The 20552-nt window shown below is 42.0% G+C and overlaps 1 protein-coding gene across 1 annotated transcript in view; it reads left to right on the top strand.

The window, feature by feature from the left end:
- The window catches only part of SGCD (sarcoglycan delta), a 293165-nt gene extending 273649 nt beyond the window's left edge, over positions 1 to 19516 (top strand). The window contains exons 7-8 of the mRNA XM_006089085.3: positions 15618 to 15741; positions 17102 to 19516. Coding sequence (XP_006089147.1) covers positions 15618 to 15741; positions 17102 to 17275 — 298 coding nt within the window. The 3' untranslated portion in view covers positions 17276 to 19516. The remainder of the gene's footprint in view (positions 1 to 15617; positions 15742 to 17101) is intronic.
- Positions 19517 to 20552: the final 1036 nt, after the last annotated feature.

The following is a 20552-nucleotide window of genomic DNA, read 5'->3' as shown; positions in this document are numbered from 1 at the left end:
AGGAAGCCTTTGCGTGGTTTTAAGCAGGGCACTGACCACACTGCATAGAAGAAAACAATATTTGTTTTCTGCAACATACTGTGTTTTACTGGGAAAATTTGCAATATAGACTCAATACATTAATTACCTTTCATTCTGATTGGCCCCCGGGTGCCCCCCCCCCCCCAGAGCTCCTCCCTACCGTGACATCAGATTCTGCGGGGACCCACAAACATTGTCTGGTGTTGATGATGCTAGGACTGGTGGCAGAAGCATTTGCAAGCGGGGCTATCTTTGGTGTCAGCTCACATGCATTATTTTATTCAAACCTCACAACTACCTTGCAAGGTTTTTGAGAAACTGAGGCCTGAAGCCTTCTAGCTGGGATCCAAATGCAGGTTTTCTGCTCCAGGGCTCACTGAGCTCCTGGAATGTGTTGGAGAGAGGGCTCTGAAGTCAGACACGCTGTCTTGGCCCTGCCTGGCACCTCTGTGCCTCAGTTTCCCTATTTAAAAAAGGAATAATACCTGTTTCGCAGAGTGGTTGTGAGGAGTGGTTGCTGTATTAATGCCAATGCTGGACATAAGGTACGTGTTCTGTACACGTTCCACTGTTGCTTTATTTCCCAGTGTTGCCGGTCCGCCAGTGAGTTCTCTGCATCTCGGACAGTGAGGTAGTCGCATGTTGCTTTCCCAGAAGGCCACTCTGTACCATTAGCCAGCTCCCTGTTGTCTCTGAGACGGCGTGCCATGCATGAGGCAAACACCCCTCCCCCTGCAAAGGGCTGTCCTATCTTCCCGCATCTTCTGCGAGGCTGGAGGAGGCACGGGGAGGCCCTGCGCACACATTCAGGGGGCTGAGCCCCACGTTCCCCCTAAACTACCTTTTTCCAAGTTCTGCTCTGTGATTAAACCTTACGGCTTTAGGTAGGAAACGACAGGGGTCATCTTTGCTTCTGAATGTATTTGTGGTTTGGCTAATGAGGTAGTGAGATTCAATATGATTTTTCCTCATGTGTAAAATTAATACCTTAAGTGTTTTTAAAAGGAAAGCATCAAAAGCATTTCACCTGGGCGTCAGGTTGGCAGCAAATAGACATTTCAGAGGAGGTCCCCCTGCGGTGCTGGGAAAAGCTAGGCTGGCTCTCAGCAGGTCGCTTTCCATGGGATGACGCCTCAGACACGCTGTCTGATCACCGATACCTGTGGCGCCTCTTCGCTCGGAGGTAAAATCTAGGTTCCCCACCTTGTGTGAACTGTTCTCCAGCTACACGTTCCTTGTCATCCCCCAAGACCTCTGGGCTCCTTTTTGCCTCCGTGGCTCTGCACATGACCTGGCCCTCCCTCCAGTGACTTGTCCTGTCCCTTCTGAATAGGTCCCCCTGGCATCACTATAACCCTGTCTGCATTGTTCTGTCTTCTGATGCTTTGACATTGGGGGGGGGTGGGGCAGGGGGACTTGCTGGGAGGACTGTCTCATCCGGGGTTAGCTGACTCCTAGGGTTAGCACACAACTGACCTGCCAGCGCACCTTTCCTCTGCAAAACAACCAATCCTGAGTCCATTCCAGCCCTCACACCCCTCCTCTGTCAGGCCGTCACATTGTTGATCACTATTTCCCTGCTCTACTCGCCCCGCAGCCAGTTACCAGAAAACGGGAGAGAGCCCCTATAGCCTGCTGAAATTCTTCATCCTGGCTAACAACTTGCTCATTCCTTCCTGCGGAAACCCGGTGAAAACTCTTGTCCATGTTTTCCCCTCGCCCCACCTGGTGCATCCCACTGTGGCTCCCTACGTGGTAGGTCATGCCTCATGTTTCCAGGGACCTGAGTAACAAAATCTCACTCGTGGCAGCCATTTCCAGGATTAAAACAAATCTCAGCTGCAGTTAAAACATCTTTCAAAGTGCAGGTGCTCAGAGGCACTTTCTCTGCGACGCCTTCCCCATTCCTCTTGCAAAGGTGGTTACTGCTCCCTGTGCAAGTTGTAAAACAGTCGTGTGTGTCAAGTTCATTGGACCGAGCTTTCCTAGATTCTGTGTCATGCTCATGGCTGAACTCCCAGCATTTATCGCAGTGCATGAGGACTGTGTGGTAAATTGGAAGTAACTCAGCCTTTCAATCTGAGTCCATTAGGGGCACATGAGTCAGAAAACAGTATGGTGTGAGTGTCTTCCTAATACTCCCGAATCTGATCAGGCCACTGCAGCTACATGGATTTGGACAAGGTATTTCGCCTCAGTGTGCTCTGCTGTTCTCCTCTATAAAATAGGGGTGATGGTAGTATTTATCTCCAAATGCTATAAAGATTAAGAGGAAAAGGCAACAAGTCTCTCCACAAACTGTCTCCTCTGCCTGTAACGTCCTTGGCATCACAACTCAAGGGCCACTCTTTTAGGGAGAACTTGTGTCACCCCCCTCCTCCCAGTTAGGGCAAACCTGTGATTTAGACTTAACTGTGTCCTTCTCCTTAGTAGTATTTACTCTTGTAATTTTTCATTGGCAGCTCTGAGTAATGTGTATCTTTTCCATTAGACTGTGTATGAGTTGGGGTTTTCTGGTGAAACAAAACCAATAGGATGTCTATGCACAGAGAAAAATTTACTTTTGGGAACGTTCCTGCCATTGTGGAGGTCTGCCAAGTTCAAAACCTGCAGGGTCGGCTGTCAGGAGACCCAGGGAAGCATTGCAGTTTGAGTTTAAAGACCGTCTGTTGGCAGAATCTTCCGGGGAAATTTGTCTTTTCCTGTTAAGGCCTTTAACGGATTGGATGAGACCCACCCGTTAGAAGGGTCATCTGCTTTACTGAGAGTTTACTCATGTGTAAACCTCATTTAAATAACGCCTCCACAGGCACATTAAGAGTAATGTTTGACCAAATATCTGGGCACCATCAGAGACGGTAACCTCTATGAGGGCAGGATTCAGTGTAATAGTTGTAGAGCCTACCACGTCGCATGTCCTTCATAATTATGTATGAGTGAACACAGAGCACTACGGCGTGTAGTCCCTGTGTGTGCAATCAGTGGTGGATGATGTTCTTTACAAGAAAATATTTGTATAGAGATTTATTGAAGGGCAGCTCTGTAGGAGACACTGTGGTCAATGCTGACAATATGATCAGGTCGTGTTTAAGATATAGTAATAAGAAGGCCCTTTAGCATAGAGGACAAAAGGCAGTGAAAGGAACATTTATTAGTTACTGTCCCCAGGCCCTTAATAAGGAGAAGTGGAACTGGAAGTCCACATAGTTCATTTTTTCCAGTCCTGCCCAGAGAAAAAGACCTTCCTGTGTGGTAGGAGGAGAGGAAGATGTGTCAAGGCTGCAGCCAAAGGCATTGTAAATGGTTTAAGTTCCTATTCTGCTGGTGATGGGAGAGGGGCACAGAGAGAGAGAAAGAAAGAAAGAAAAAAAGAGAGATGGGAATGAGGCAGAGAAAGATCAAAGAGAAGGGAACAGGAGCGACTAAGAGGTAGAAAGTTGAGAGAGAGAAAAAGGAAACGGATGAATATATAGAAAGAATGAGTGAGGCAGAGGTAAGGAGAGACGAAAATGAGGAAGAGAAATATCAAGGAGAGGGAAACTGGGGATTGAGAGAGTAAAAGAGAAAGAAGTGAGATGGGAATGGGGCGGAGTGTGACAGAAAGAGGGAGGGACAAAAAAAAGATAAAATAGAGAATGTGATGTGAGACCAAGGGATGGGAAGAAAACAGGTGAAAGGGAGAGAGATGGAAATCAGAGAGGAATAAATTACTTTCCATCTTTTACAGAAGTTTCCTTACAATGTAAAATATAAAAAGTAGTTTGGGGAGTTAAGAACATGTAAAAATTTCTCTTGAGCTCATGAAAATCACATTTCCTGACTCTATCGATAATAATGGGGCAGAGTAAGGAGGGAGAGAGACATTGAGAGACTTTACCTTATTCTACTTTTCCAAGCCAGGCTGTACAGCACCTCGGGTTCTAATCCCACTTTTTCTACTACCTAAGTTTATGAACGTGTCCATGTTCCTATCCTTTCTCTCTGAATCAGTTTCCCCTTGGGCAAAACAGGGATGGCCATCGACTGTCTTAAACACGACCTGATTATATTGTCAGCACTGACTGTAGTGTCTCCTACAGAGCTGTCCTTCAATAAATCTCTACACAAGACAAGCAATAGTCAATATTTTATTAATACAGGTAAGGGCAGACATGGTAACACACATAAATTAAGACTGTTTTCTCAGCAACACCAAAGTTCTTACAGTGATTCAAAAATGTTCAATAGAAGGTGACCAAACAAAGTCCAAATATTAGTATTTCTAGGTACATGCTAGAAAATCAATTCTTAACCACACTGCAAAGAATGCAAACTATTAAATTACAACATTTAGGTTTGAATCCTAGCTCTGCTTCTTACCTGTGTGTTGCATAAGCTGAATCCCTTTTTTCTTCACATGAGAATAATACTATGAATATTATATATTTCTAGTCATGGACTAAATATTGTATGTATAAATTACCCACACATTGGCCAACAGGGAAAATAATCAATGTATTTCTCTTGATAAATTACTTTCCATCTTTTACAGAAGTTTCCTTTCAATGTAAAATATAAAAAGTAGTTTGGGGAGTTAAGAACATGTAAAAATTTCTCTTTAGCTCATGAAAATCACATTTCCTGACTCTACCGATGATAATGTAGCCAACATCTTTGAACTTTCAAAATGTACCAGGTACTAATGTCTTACATTCAAGATCTCATTTAATCTTCCCCAGATCCTCTGAGGTCAATGCTACTATTATCTCCATATAGCACATGGGTCCATCAAAGCTTAAAGTTTTTAAAAACCAGAACAGAAACGAAGGAGAACACTTCATGGCAAAGCCCACAGTCTGCTCTGAAACCCGGGGTGACTTGGTCGCATAGAAGGGAGAAGGAAATGGTCTCCACACCAAGGTCGATAGATTGCCCTGTGCTCAGAAGCCACAGTAATACCACTCTCGTTCTCTCTCCCTCCCAATTCCTTACTGAATTAATAGCCCACACAGGACAAACTTTCTCCCAGAGGTGGTTCCACTTCACAAGCTTGGCACTGGTGGGAGCCTGCTAGTATTTCATGAGCACAACCTGGGTGAGACTCTATGAAATAGTGCTTGACTCTTTTCTGGGGTAGTTATTCATTGGTTGGCCAACAGGTAGCCCACCAGTTGCTAAAGAGCACTATTTTCTAACTACACTGTGCATAACAGCTACGTGACCTCTCCCTGTTACCCCAGGATTTGACCCCCTTGCTAAATGAGCTCCAAAGTCAGCCGGCTTGCAGAAATATCCCTTTACAGCAGCTTTGCACCATAACTGTTGGAAATTACCTGATGATTAATGTCATCTCACCCAGAGAACTGTATTGCAGTGAAGTTCAGGATCCATCGATAAATGTGATGGTAATCTTCTATCTTTGTTTACATCAGTAATTAATGTAGTTCAGGAGGGAGCCCTTGAAACCTGGTATAAACAAGATTTATCCCCACTGGAATAGATTACAGCCATGTGTCACCATTCAAAAGGTAATTGGTACATTTCATTAGAGAGTAATTGAAAAACAGATTTATTTTAATGCCTTGTAATAAATAATCTTGATAAACGCTATTGTTAGCAGAGCTATCTGCACCATGTAAACAATTTGCTTTACATCAAAATATAGTATACACTATATATCATTCTTGGATTTTTCTGAGAAGTTTTTATTTACCTTGTTGTGGCTCTGAGTAGAAAATAGCACATTAATATATACTATGATCATTCCTTTGATAACAAGACCTTCTCCTCATGGCTTTACTGTCCTCATAATTTGCCCCAGGTTTATTCTCTATCCCTCAAATGAAAATCTCCCACATGGATGAACAGAAATGTTTCTGACAGTGAACAAAGGCCTTAGAGATCATGAGACCGCTGTGAGGTCTGGCACTGGCTACATGTTGCTGATATGAGACATACCTCTTAGGGTTGCAGCGAGCATTAAGTGGGATGAGACACAAAGACTTTAAGCAAAATCTTGGATTACAGGAAGAACTCAATGAATATTATATAAATAGTGCTATTATTATCATTACCGTATCTCTCTTCCAAGGAGACATCCTGAGTCCTAGGGTGAGCTTTTATTTAAATCCCATTGGAAATGCAGCGATAGAATGTACAAGCATTTTCCCCTCCATTTCCATTTGGTATATGATAAAATTAACAAACATGCAAAATAGGAATATTTTTCGACACCAGTCGTGGGCATGACTAAAATGGACCACCCCCACTAAAGGATCGGAAGTAAAAACATATCAACCATTATTTTCAGAGTTTCATGACTTCGTGAGCTGTTGTGTAGAGAGTAAAACCACTCTCCTTCATTCTTCAAACTGAGATGAAGAGCAACATATCCCAAAGGGCTGTCTACAGATTGGAAGGAAACATGCTTTTAATGGGGAACCATGAGTCAAAACACTGGCAGAAAAGAGGAATGAAATGATTTTTTTCTACATCTCTAACAATCACACCATGTTTGTGAGATTTTCTTTTCCTGCTTTCACAGCTGTAATGAGATGGAATTGTCCAGACCTGTGCCAAGCACTATATAAGCACAGCTTTATAAGGCAACTATTAGATTCATCATTACCCTTGTTTCGTAGATGAGTACGTTAGGGCTCAGAGAAGGTGAGCATCGAAGATCACACACAGCACTGCTTCTTGAACCAGGATACACGAAACCATAGGATATCCTTGACATGTCTTCCTGGAGAATGTTTTACCTAAAGACTTTAAGGTAGAAGATAAAGAATTTAGCCAATGATAAATTAAGTCACTATTTTTCTATTGAATAGGGATGTTTTATGCTGTAGAACACTAAATCGCATAACTTTAAGCTGAGTAGGAGAAACTTCAAAGAAACCCTGGCCTTTTAGTGGGTCCTGTGCCCCAGGGGAATGTATTCATCCTCTGGGATAGTTGATGATTCAACGGGAAGTTTTGAGAAGGCTGCTTTGAAGCCAGACAGTCCTGGTCACCTGCATCCCACCTTTGGGAGTCAATGACTAGGTGGCTTTGGGCAAATCACTCCACCTTACTGAACCTCACCTGTTCAATAGGAATTCTGCCACATACTGGGGAGGGTGCCTTAAAGATTCCTTGGACCATGTAAATGTCCAAAAATATAGAGGTGCTCAGTACATAGTGATAATTAGTGTTTAACATTCACCAGTCACTCTCAAAACAATGCCTTCTGCTGTATTCAGTCACCAGCTTACCACACTGACCCTGAGACAGAACCAGGCCCTCTCTCCATATTGCTTTCAAATTCTACTTCAGGCTTTCTATGCTATTCTCCCAACTAAGAGAGGATCCTGAAATGGGTTGTGAAAAATTGCAAAGTGTGTACTAACCAAATTATTTGCAAAATAGACATTAACCAATTATTTATTTCATGGCTAGACCAGAAATAGAAATTTTCAATAATATCAAACAGAAACCATTTACTTTCATTTTAAGTGTATACATTCACATTAGTCAAAATGTCTTTCAACACAAGGTTCACCCTATGTTTTTTAAAAATAATTTACTTTTCCTCAGAGTCCTAAAACTTAGTTCTGTCACTCTAACATTTGCTCAGTCAACAAAGGCAGTTTTGGGGTGGCATTTAAAAATGTGGGTTCTGATGCTCTCTCCTAGCTGTGTGAGCGTTAGGGTTAACATCCCCAAGCCTCACGTTGCCTGCTTATAAAATTAGGATCATTAACAGTAAGATTAATAACAGTATAATGACTAGAATTGTTTTCCTAGCACAGTGCCTAGTATGCAATACTTTTTTATTAGATAGCTTTTATAAAATTAAACTTGAATGAAGCATCATTATTCACCTAGGAGATCTTAATTTCCACTTAGCAGCCTTCTTAGAGCTATGGAGCTTACCTGTTTTGGCCCCCACAGACAGGGGTTCCCATACAGCACATAAACAAACAAATGCAGTGTTTTTGTAGGATGTCTACTGAGCATCAGCATTGAGAATGAAGGGAGGACATCATGACCATTTGCATTATAATCACATGGCAGGCAGTATACTCACTTGCTATTAATCTTCCAAAATCTGCAATGAAGTACATTTTAGGGCCAGGAGAATGGGTCCCCATGGACACATGACAACTTAGTGGCAGACCTGGTCATTCAAATCCACTCCTGGTCCAGGACTCCTTCTGCTGTAATACACTGCCCCATGGAGCTGCATTGACTAGATCAAAGCTAGTGATTTCATTTAAGGGGAAAAATCTAAGTAACATTTGTGAATTTAATTTTCATTCTTTATTAAAATAATCGACAGCCTGCTCCCAGTACACGTGGAGTCAGGTTAGTTGCATGGGTCGTTAAATGTCAGAGACCTTTAGCTCTTATTGGGAAGGCTTGAGAGTTATTACTATCATTAGTGTGGAAATGTACATCATTTCTTTGATATTCAAATCAATTATTTAGTTCCATGCTCACTTGAGAAAGAATCTCTCAGTGTAAAGAATATATTGCTTTGGAGATGACAGGGTGCCGGTTGGGCTAGAGTTTCCTCTGGAAACTGCAATGATCGTTTCTGTAGTTTCATAGGCAGTCCCTTGGAAACCTCAATTTGGCTAGTACATGATGAGAAACGTGATTTGCTACAAAGCCCCAGCTTCTAAACACCATTCGGAAGCCCATCTTAGGCTACGAAGGCACCATATTTACACTGAGTGGTCAGATTATTATGACCACCCCATCAGTACAATGAAGTGAATTAGTTATGCAAATAATAATAATAATAATAAAACCTTAAGAGTATTTGTTTAGGAAGTTTTCAATGTTCAGTATTTTTGGAAGTGTCAATGAAGTACTGATGGGGTGGTCATAATAATCTCAGTGTATATGTGATCAGTTTTTTAACTCTGGCAAAAGTAATTGACAAATGCAGAGAGAATGTCAAGATTGTCCCTTCTCAAAGTCATTGACATTTTAGCAACTCTTATAACAATCAAAATACATTTTTGGAGGAAGAATGGACTTCTTTGGCCACTAATCTTTGAACCTTTTTGAATAAAATTACTCTTGGCATTCCAGCTTTTTGCAAAGTCTGTCATGTGGCCACTACATTAACGAGGATGCCTCTTGTGGATGATGAAATGTTAAGGAAGTCAGAAGGGATTAGAAATGGTGGGGAAAAAACTCATTCATTCTAACCCCAGTTTAAGGTGGGGAGGGATGAATGGGTGTGACAGAATTTGTATCTGGATGAATACAGTAATAAAAACTATCACTCACCATCACATTTCATGTACTCTGCTAGGGCTTCACCTACATATCCACATTCCAGCTTCATGATAGTCCTGTAAGGGAGGTATTGTTATCCCTATTGAACAATGAGAAATAGCTGAGCCTCAAGGAGACTTGTCCACTTTTCCAAGGTCAAACATCCAGTAGCTGGAAGTGCGTGAACTCACACTCCTGACTTGAAAGTTCAAGCTTTACACCACTATCCTACATTCCCTCCCAAGAAATTCATATGCAATTTTTAAAAGGGAGGAAACGGTGGCCCTAGCCACACAAATGTAGAATGACGTAGTTACTAGCAAAGTGGGCCACGAACTGAGGGACATATTTTCTCTTTTTGGTCTAAAAGTATGACATAATGCCAATATGACTGCCAATTCTAATGTAATTAGACTACAATAATAAATTGTCCAGAATCATACCAGGAAGGGAAGGGAAGAGTGTTTTATGGTTCTGGACCTTACTCAGAACATAACAAGAACACTGTATTCCGTGCTAGGTAGCAGAATCTAAGCGGCACATTAATTCAACAAATATTCATTGATTACCCGGGCAACATCTTGATCTGGGCATAAATCTAGTGGACTTCCTGCCTTTATAGACCTTATTCTAGAGGAAGAAAGAAATGATAACAAGTAAACAGACAAATAATGACAAATTGTGTTCAGTGGCATGAAGGAATGTCCCTGGGTGATGGAAAGGGTGGTCAGGGAAATAGGTGGCATTTAAGCGAAACTTGAAGAATGAGAAGGGAACAGACACAGAGAGGAAGGTTAGACCTACCATGTGTTGCAGCAGGATGGCCAGGAGGGTCGCTCAAGTCGCATCACTGAAAAATCTGTTGAAGATCCTCTTTCGCCTGGATAAAGGAAACCTCAAGATAAACAAATGCTTGTCTTTATAAATTTGAAGTGCTAACCTATGGGGACTCTGGGTGGCATAGCAGATTACAGGATGAGATTTCTACCTAAAATGTAGAACTGCTTTTCAACTATCAGAACCAGGAAATATTATAAAGCATATCCACTAGGAATCAAGAGGCTATGCTTTGATCTGTAACTCTCTAGGCACATGATCTGCACCATGACACTTAACCTCTCGAACTGTCCACTGCCTCCTCTCACAAGTGGGGCTGGTAGTGAACATCAGATGGGACAATACACATGAAAAGCACCCACCACACAGGGCACGTCACATAAGTTCACTGATGAGATGTGCATCTAAGTCTGTCACGGGCACTTGACACTGGGTTTCCCTCTGAGGTTCCTAATTAGCATGATGTCATACTTTTAACCTAACTCAGAAATACAGGAAGAGTCACAGAGGTGGCAAGAAAATGTGGTCAGAGGGAGCATTATGAATTTTCAAACTGAAAAGTAAATGGGCCACGGTATTCGGCATGCTGGTAGCCAGTACTGTGCTCTGAAAGTTGTCCAGCATCAGAATTGCATCATGACTTCAAAGTAGCCCACTATGCTGAAGCTAATCAGGTTTTTCAATATGGCTGTTGGTTCATTACTATTTGTTTATCAAAGAGCACAACTAAAATATGGTACTTTCTTGAAATAGGAATTCAACTTAGAGCTCTTGAAGATTCAACCAGAGCTAATGAACTTCAGATCAATGAAGAAATTGAGAAATACTAGTATACACACTCTTTGAGTAGAGCCCCACTGGTATGCTAAGGTTTTATATACACAGTATCATAAGATCAACAACCCAAAATTACAAGTGGCCCCGGTGGTACAATGAACCTACACAGTAGGCACTGCAGGTCTTTATTTTATCAAGCACATTAACCTAGCTCCTGGGGTCACAGCTTTGGTTTCTCTTCCCCTAGAATCAACATCATAATTGTTCTGGCCCTGGCCCTTTAGCTCAGTTGGTTAGAGCATCATCTCGATACACCAAGGTTGCAAGTTCAATCCCTGGTCAGGGCACATACAAGAATCAAACAATGAATCAGTTAACAAGTGAAACAACAAATTGATGTTTCTCGCTCTCAAATTCATAAAAAAATTTAAAAATATCATAACCATTCTATTCCCACCAGTGAAGTGCTAAAGGTTCCGTATTAAGAAGTGTGTATCTGTAACACACACAGAACTGCTAAGTCAGTCTAAGACAGTGGTTTTCAACCATCACCATATAGATAAATTTTTGAAAATGTAAATGGCTTGGAATTCTGACTTAATTTACATGGGACGGGACCCAAGTTTCGAAAGCTCCTCATGTGATTCTAACTAAATAAAAAAAATTCCCAGCCATGGGCCTCAGCCAATCCAAGAACCCCCTGAAAGCAACTACTTCAATTGACTAAAACACCGCCAACTTTACAAACCCTCCCATCATTTTTTTCTAAATTGTTTACCTTTCAATCATAACTTTTTCTAATTCATTTTTTCCCCTCAAACGTAGAACATACACAGTAATCCCAGGTGTTGGTGTTAGTGTGACTCTGCTCTTTCCTAGGAAAGACTTCTGGCTAACCCTCTGCTATTTCAGTCACCACATACATTACTTGTTTTTTATGATGTTTTGAAGGTCGTTCCCCAAAGTAATAAAAGCTATTGTCTCCATTCTCTGAGGATGGGAGCAAAATATGATCTAAAAGCTTGTCTAGGTTTGGAAGTGATTAATGTAGATTCTTATGATGAAGGAAATGAAAATGAGAAATCTGGATAAGTAATCACTGTTTCAACAAAAACAATTTCAACAAAAAATGAGCTTGAGACAGAGAGAACAAACTGATAATGCCAACAGCAAATAAATTATTCTCTGAGTGTTAGAAACAGACCTTGTGATAGCATTTTAAGTTTTGTGAATTCTTTTGATTCATGACACTTCCTAGTGTAACTGCGGAGCAAAGGCACACTCTTGCTGCCCCATGTTTCACAGGTACTTGAAATGCAATTTGAGCAGAGAAGGAGAGGTTTCAAATGAATGCAGAAACGCGCCTGGAAATGATGGTTGCATAGAGAAAGCATCTCCCCAGGCTTAGGAGACACAACCAAGCTTGTCCTTGTCATATTCCGTGAGACCACCTCAGAGGGCAACAGCGTCTGGGCACTTTGGAACTCTGGTGAGGATCTTGCTCTGCTGGGGTCCAACCCCAGCAGGTCCAGGGATCCCCAAAGTGTGGACGGAGTCGGCGAAGAAGGAATGACATGGAGACTGGGTTCAGTTCATCAGCATAGCGAGGTTCTCCCTCCAGGATCTCCAGTCAAGTTCTGTCCAAGATCTCCAGCCAAGTTCTATGTACAGGTTCTCTTGCTAGGTTCTCCAGCCAGGTTCTCCAGGTTCTCCAGCCAGGTTCGGTCACCAGGTTCTTTAGCCAGGTTCTCCAGGTTCTATCCAGATTCTCCTGCCATGTTCTGTCTAGGTTCTCCAGCCAAGTTCTGTAGCCAGGTTCTGTCCAGGATCTTTTGCCATGTTCTCTCCCTAGGTTCTCTCTCTAGGTTCTGTCCCTAGGTTCTGTGTCTAGGTTCTTCAGCCAGGTTCTCTCGCTAGGTTTTGTTTCTAGGTTCTGTCTCTAGGTTCTGGAGACAGGACTTGGCTGGAGATCCTAGACAGAACGTAGAGAGAGAACCTAGAGAGAGAACATGGCAAAAGATCCTGGACAGAACCTGGCTACAGAATCTGGCGGGAGAACCTTGCTATGCTGATCAACTGAATGCTGCCTCCATGTCATTCCTTCTTCGCCGACTCTGTCCACACCTTGGGGAACCCCTGGACCTGCTGGGGCTGGACCCCCAACATTGCTCTGTCTCTAGCTATAGAGTGAGGACATTTCAAAGGAAATGTTCACCCTGATAGGATGTCACCTACATTGTGAATTGGCTAAGACAACCGTCTCTGAGTGCATTCCTAGTCTCGGCAGCCCAAACGAGTCAGCTGACACTCCAGAGTCTGAGTATGTTTTAGATAGTCTTTTTGAGGTTGTGTATACACACTGTCAATAACTCAGCAACATGGGAATCTGCTGCCAGCCACGACCAAACACACCTCCCCATTTCAATCTCTAGCCCTGCATATCCACATTCCCACCTGACGTTTCAACCACCTCCAATTCAACACATCTAAACTCCACTCACAATTTTCTGCTCTAAGTATTCCGCCAACACTCTTCCTACCTTAGTGGCTGACCCACACAGTATACCAGTTATAAAACTCACAAGGCTGGAAATCATTTCTAGTTCCATCATCAAATCCAAGTTACCATCTTCTCCCTCATGGATAACCACAGACTTCTAGCTCTTCTCCTTGCAATTCTCATGTCCCTTCTTATCCACTCTGTAGCCAGATATACATATATATATATAGTTAATATTATACACACACACCCTGTTTGTTATGTATATCTGGAGAACCCTGACTATTACAGTATAAATAAGCAGATGTACCATAAGGAATTGGTTCTCCTGATAATGGGAGCTGAGAAGTCCTTACTTGCAGTCAGCAAGCTGGAGATCCAGGAGAGTTGGTGGGGTGAATTCTAGTCTGAGAGCAGAAGACCAATGTCCCAGCTCACGTAGGCAGGCAAAGTTCCTTCTTACTCAGCCTTCGTTCTGATCAGGTCTTCAGCTGATTGGATGAGGGAGGGAGGGCGATCTACTTTACTGAGTCCACTGATTTAAATGTTACTCTCACCCAGAAATACCCTCACAGATACACCCAGAGCAATGTTTGACCAAATGCCTGGGCACCCTGTGTCCCAGTCAGATTGACACACAAAATTAACTACCACAGTAATCTTTCCAACATGGACATCAGATCATGTTGTCCATTATCTTTTTAAGCCTCTATAAATGTTTTACTGGGTCACCATATTCTGCAAGGCCATGCCTAACTTATCTCTTACCTCTTCTTCTTACTACCACAGTCTCTATGAACCTTCTTTCAACTTTTTAAGCCACATAACTATTTTTCTCCTAAAAGTCTTCATGCATGCTGCTCCCTCTACTTGGAACACTTATCTTTCACCAGGTTAACTCCTCCTTATCCTTCAGATGTCATCATAAACCTTCTCAGACCTCAGTTCTTCCCACAAGCCAATCCCCAGTTATATAAACTCTTATAATCCCCTGAACTTCTTTGTCAAGGAATCCTCATCACCATAAACCAATAGCTGCTTAATGTATCTCTTCCACAACAGCACATAAGCTCACTAGGGCAAGGAGGTCTATATTGTTTAAAACTATAACCCCAGCATTTTGCTTAGAATAGGAATTCAATAGATGTCCAGATAAATGAGTCACTTCCTATCGACACTTTCAGACTTGGAAAGAGGCCACTTCTCTGTCTCTATAGGTCTATGTCTCTGTAGGTCTAGTATAATAAATGTTTATTAAATAAACCAACAAGTTCTACTCTGGGAAAGAAGGATTGATTCAAAAGAGTGTTTTGTAATGTTCTGGATTGCCTTTCATAAAAGCAAACTTCAAAATGGCTTTTCTCTAAAAGGGACAGACTATCACTGTATTTCTCAAAGAAATGGCCTTCAAATGACAATATCCAACCCATTTCTTAAATCTTTATAGAGCAAAACCCTAGAGTATTCTGCTTAGATTTTCAACTCATTATTTAAAGACAGACAGATCTTTCCAGGCCAGTGTGGCTCAGTGGTTGAGTATCAATGTATGAACTGGAGGTTGAGGTTTGATTCCCAGTTAGGGGGCGTGCAAGAAGCACTGGATCAATGAATCTCTCATCATTGAAGTTTCTATTCCTCTCTCCCTCTCCTTCCTCTCTCTGAAATCAATAAAAATATATTTTTTAAAAGAATAAAGACAAACAGATCTCTAAAACTTCAGCAGTTCCATTCATAAAATTTGCATAACTACTGCATTTATGAGGAGCATGGATTTCAGAGTAACTTGACTTCACAGCAGATCCTATATAGAAGATCCCAAGTTTCTCCTTCCTTCTTGTAGGTGCTTATTTTATTTCAACCAGTTTCTATACTAGAAGTTAAAATGGATTCCATCGAGTACAGTGTTTAAGCCAAAGCAGCCATTAAAAACAGGATGACATAGTGGTGTGGGTTTGTATTTGATCAACTTAGCTAAGCTGGCACTACATTTCCTGATATTCCCTTCTCTGGGTTAGCGTGGTGATATGCAATGAGGGTGAAGCCCAGATCTGTGCTCCCTCATCAGTGTGACCAGGTGTGTAAAGCAAAGCTAGACAAATGTCCTGAGCAAATACTGAAGTGCCCCTTCAATGCTCTGAGCATCTAACATCCTCTGAAATTTTCCACACACACACACAAAAAAAAAAATTCTGAAATGGGATCTTTAATCTTAGTCTTGTATATATTTCAGGTTGGAGTCCCCAACCCGGTCTCTGGTGATGGAGGCCCCAAAAGGAGTAGAAATAAATGCAGAAGCCGGCAATATGGAAGCCACCTGCAGGACAGAGCTGAGACTGGAGTCCAAAGATGGAGAGGTAGGGGCTGAGAAGGACAGGAGTCCGGAGAGATGCAGCTGCAACCAGCCAGCCTTCCCCCAAACTGGTTGGTTCCTCCCTTTACCACTGAAGTTGATTCTACGCTGTAAGAACCAAAGGAGCCAACTGGAAGGTTTTATTTGGGGAACAGATATGTCGACCAGGACAATGATAAGCCAAACCCACAATACAGTCAAGTTATGCCTCATTATTTGTAAGGTGCTGAGATCATAGCAAGTACAAAATAATACATATGGCTGTAGGGAGGAATGCTATTTCCAGATTCTGTCTGTTGTCATATTAAAATACGATTTATGTAGCTGGCAAACTAAGATGTATATCACGCACATCTGGCTAATGATGAACAAAATTTACTGGTAGTCGTTTTTAAAAGTTGATGTTGCCTGTTATTACTTTCATTGAGTATAGAGAGTCAGATCCAACAGCTATCCCAAACCAGAACAAGCCAAAACTTCAGTCCACCTGACAGATTGCAAATATTCATCCTCCTAACCCAACACAGTCTCACTTGGGTGGACAGAATAAGTTGCTCATGTTTTTGCAACGTAAGCCAAGTCCCCAAAGAAAACATGATTCAGCTGCAGACTGTTTAAAGTGCCTTCACTGTGTCCATAAGCAAAGTTTTCTATTTAAGAATTTTTAAAAGTAGAAAAAAAATGTGTTTTTCTTTATTAAAGCAAAACTCTACCTTCCCTTTCGGAGCTACTTAGAGGTGATCCATCTCCAGTTGTCACTGTTCGCCCAGCCCGCCTTCTGATTGGTTTGGCATTTGCTATACTGTATTTGTTTTCAAAGAGCTAGTCAGATAGAGCAGTCAGTTATCAAAACCATCTCTTCAGACAGCTACAAACTCCAAACCACACACACTTAAAGTAGTGACTGCATCACGTACATGGTTTACAGCTGTCAGAATTCAGACTGAAGGGATTGGTTATATTGTAGCATTCACTTAAGCCCAGAAAATGCTATATATTTTTGAAGATGTACCATACACACAGACGTATTGAGGGTCTGAGAAGTGGCCCAGTAAAGAAAATGGTTAAAGCTGGCATTCCCAAATGCATTTCACTCTAGAACTCTATTCACATTCTACATGATAGACTTTTGCAAAATGCTAATATACATATACATCCAGTGCAATGTTGTCTCACTGGACTATAAGCTTCTGTGAGGTAGAGACTCTGTCTCATTCATCTCCGCATCCCTGGTACCCACAATACTCAACCCCGAGTATGTGCTCATTTGATCCAAGTGGAACTGAACATGCATCTGCTATTTCTGAATGTCAGGAGGGTCAAGGACAGCCTCTAACTCTTCCCTTCCTATCTACTCTCTTTAGATTAAGTTAGATGCTGCGAAAATCAAACTACCTAGGCTGCCTCACGGATCCTACACACCCACAGGAACGAGGCAGAAGGTCTTCGAGCTCTGCGTCTGCGCCAATGGGAGACTATTCCTGTCCCAGGCAGGAACCGGTTCCACTTGTCAGATAAACACAAGTGTCTGCCTTTGAGAGACTCTCCACAGTGGACGCTGTCGGCAGCGGAAGGCCTTTTTCTGGCTTCAGACACGGGCTGCCAGCTATTTTTACTAGAACACAGAAAGCCTATCAAAGACCTTGTGTGCGTGCGCGCGCGTGGGTGAGTGAGCGTGAGCGTTTGTGTGTGTGTGAGTGGGTGGATATAAATATATATAAATATATATAAATAAATATATATATCCTCTGTATAAAATGAGGTTTCAGTACAAAAGGAACCACGGGTGACCCTGTGATATTGTCATTTCCATCCCCACCCTACCACCTACAAGATGAAATCAAAACACTGGTCAGGCTCCGCACCCCCAGACCCTTCAGAATCACTCAGCTTATCCGACACTCACCAAACAGCATCCGCACCTCCTTTAGTGTCATTTCAGGGCAGTGATGGCGGGAATCTCCAAGTCATGCTCCAGCGCTGAGACCCTGGGATTAAACATGGACATTTGGTTTCCTTTTGCAGCTGGAGTGAGGCTGGCCAACTCCTCCCTCCTCACGTTAGGGAGGGGCAATGCCACAGAAGTCGACCATGGAAACTCAAGTGGTTGGTCTGCCTCTGCAATCAAATGTTTGGGGGCCTTTGTCACTGGATGGATGAGGAGGAGGAATTTTAGCAAAGTGTAAACTGCTCACCCAACTCCTCTCTTCCTTCCTTCCAACTCATATAATCCCCTCGTCAAAACAGGAGTCATAAATCAGCACAAAATCGGAGAACAGCTGCTTCTCAGTCGGCTGGAAGCTACTCCATGGCCTTACAGGCAAAGAGTAAATGGGTGATGCATCTCTGTTTAAAAAGGGGGGAAATGGCTCAAAATCTGTTCTGTCCTCACTTCTGACTTATTCAATAGACTCCCACCCAAAATTATTGGATCAATCAAAATTAACAAGAGTGGGACCCCCAATCCCAAGAGGAGCCATTTGGAGATGGAAGTCTAAGAGTAACCTAATTATTTTTATATTTTCTTGGGATTGGTAGGTAGAGCCACACACTCACTGACTTCGATCTTCTTATTTTTTGCAATGTAGGGATAGTCATATTCTGAAATCCACCATTATGTTTTCTCCAAGAATAACAGATCTAAAGCACTACACACACACACACCCAAAAGGCTTACTGATGTGTAGCATAAACTGAGTCACTGTGCCCCCCTGGGCCCAGCAGCACCCACTCCCCCACTCGTGGAAACAATTCTAATTCCCGCCATCAGCTACTACCCATCACTCCACCTTCATCATCATGCTCCAGGGTCACCCTGGCCAGCTCTTGTGCTGGGACAGGGGATTACACCATCTCTGTTCAAAGAGGGGGAAATGTGCCTATGCCTTAAGTCAATGCACTCAGCAAGGAGAAGCACATCCTATTTATCTTATTATTTCCTGTAGTTTATTTTGGGTGATTGGAGGGGAATGGTTTAGTCGTGACTGGGTATCTTAAAAGCAGGTTGACAAGCCAAGTGGCTGACAGATGTGGACTCTGAGGAGCCCAGAATGGAGACACACTTGGCTTAGACAGTCCTGGATGCCACTTGGCAAGGAGTGGCCCCACCATCGTAAATGAAGTAGCATTTGTAGGCCTGAATGGCATCTTTTTGTTTCTCAGCAAAATCCTAATTTTTTCTTACTTCACAAGCAGGGTAAGATTTGTCATAGGAGATAAAATAAAAAAAGTTGGATATCTTTGAAGTGACACTCAAGCATTAAGCTAAGGTTTGCATATGTGGGATGTAAAAGCAAGCTATGTTTTGCTTAGTCACGTAGAAGTAGGGGGAGGAGGGGTGGTTACAGCCTGACCATGGCCCTGATGGCTTCCAGACACCAGCTCCCTCTAGTCACTCTTGCTCAATGTCCCATATAGAAGAATTGGGTTGTTCAAGGGCCAGATCATGAGATTGCTTAGCTTGTAACACTAGGGTCTAAAAAAGAAAACTAAAAAAAGCTACCAAGTTGCTCTGGATCAGTATTGTTTATAGCCTATAGGATCACACTGCAGAATCTATATTTACCACACAGGGCTTGGCCAGCCGGGAAAGGCCCTCCTTGGCGATTGGGAGCATTTACCCCATATCATTCAGATAAACAGAAGTAGCTAAGAGGAGGTCCTTTGTGGCTGAATACCTTAAGACCAAGTTTTCTTAAGCAGACAGACCATCCTTGCATTTTGCCACCTTAAGTACACAGTGTGTGGATGACAAGAAAATAAAAGGTTCTTGAACTCTTTCCTCTGATTTTGTTCTAATCATCACCTGAAGCTGAGGTCAGCACCTTGGGAATTTTATACCAATAAAAAAGACTGGTATGATCCCACTCACAAAGTTTATCCTAAAGGTAATCACATCACAAATAAAACAAATAATAGCTGCCAAGAATAGAAATCAAGCAGCCATAGGGGACAGTCATGACATAAAATCCTAATCTTCATTTGTGCTAAGTGACCACAGCATACGAGGTAATGAGCAGGGAATTTGGCATGGATTACATTATGTATTTCTGTTCAGACTCTAGAATGTGGTAAAATGCATTCTAAGTTTTTCAATGTACTTTTTTTCCCTCCCTACTTCCTTCAACTAGAATATTTGTCCATGGTCATGAGAGAAAGTTTTACCTGAATTCTGGAAAAAAAAATATATATATATCTTTTACATTAAAATCTGAGAACCTTTAATTTTAAAAAATGAGATTCTTTCTAATCTTTATATATAATGGCTTCTAGACAATCACACCTTTCTGTATATTAAGCAACAGGTGGCATAACAGAGAACTCAAATGAATCTTCAATATTCTAGAAGTTCTAGTATGTTCATATTCTTCCGAAGAGTTTTAAAAATTAAAAATTATCTCCAAGTATGTTTAGCACTTAGGTCTCACTAAGTCATAAAGGTACAGTCTTGGGAAACTATGAAGGTGTGATGGAGGTTTTCAAAAGTCCTATGGTGGCATCAATGTAGATGAAAACTTGATATGAGGCTTTTGAATTATGTTACCCAAGGACTAGATCTTATAAACTTGCATTGGTTTTCATTTCTTTTACATCAGTTTTCTTTGGATCATTTCCATTGTCTGCCCAGCCACCAGGGACCAAAGATTGCTTGAGGTTCAATTCTAGAGCAGTGGTCAGCAAACTGTGGTCCCTAAACCAAATCCAGCTCATCACCTGTTTTCGTAAATAAAGTTTTATTATAACACAACCACCTCCATTTATGTACCTGCTGTCTATGACCGATTTCCTACTGTAACAGCAGGGTTGAGTAGCTGT

The sequence above is a fragment of the Myotis lucifugus genome, unplaced genomic scaffold, assembly GCF_000147115.1.
Source record: "Myotis lucifugus unplaced genomic scaffold, Myoluc2.0 scaffold_56, whole genome shotgun sequence".
NCBI classification, from domain to species: Eukaryota; Metazoa; Chordata; class Mammalia; order Chiroptera; family Vespertilionidae; genus Myotis; species Myotis lucifugus.
This window is presented reverse-complemented; position numbering and strand designations above follow the sequence as displayed.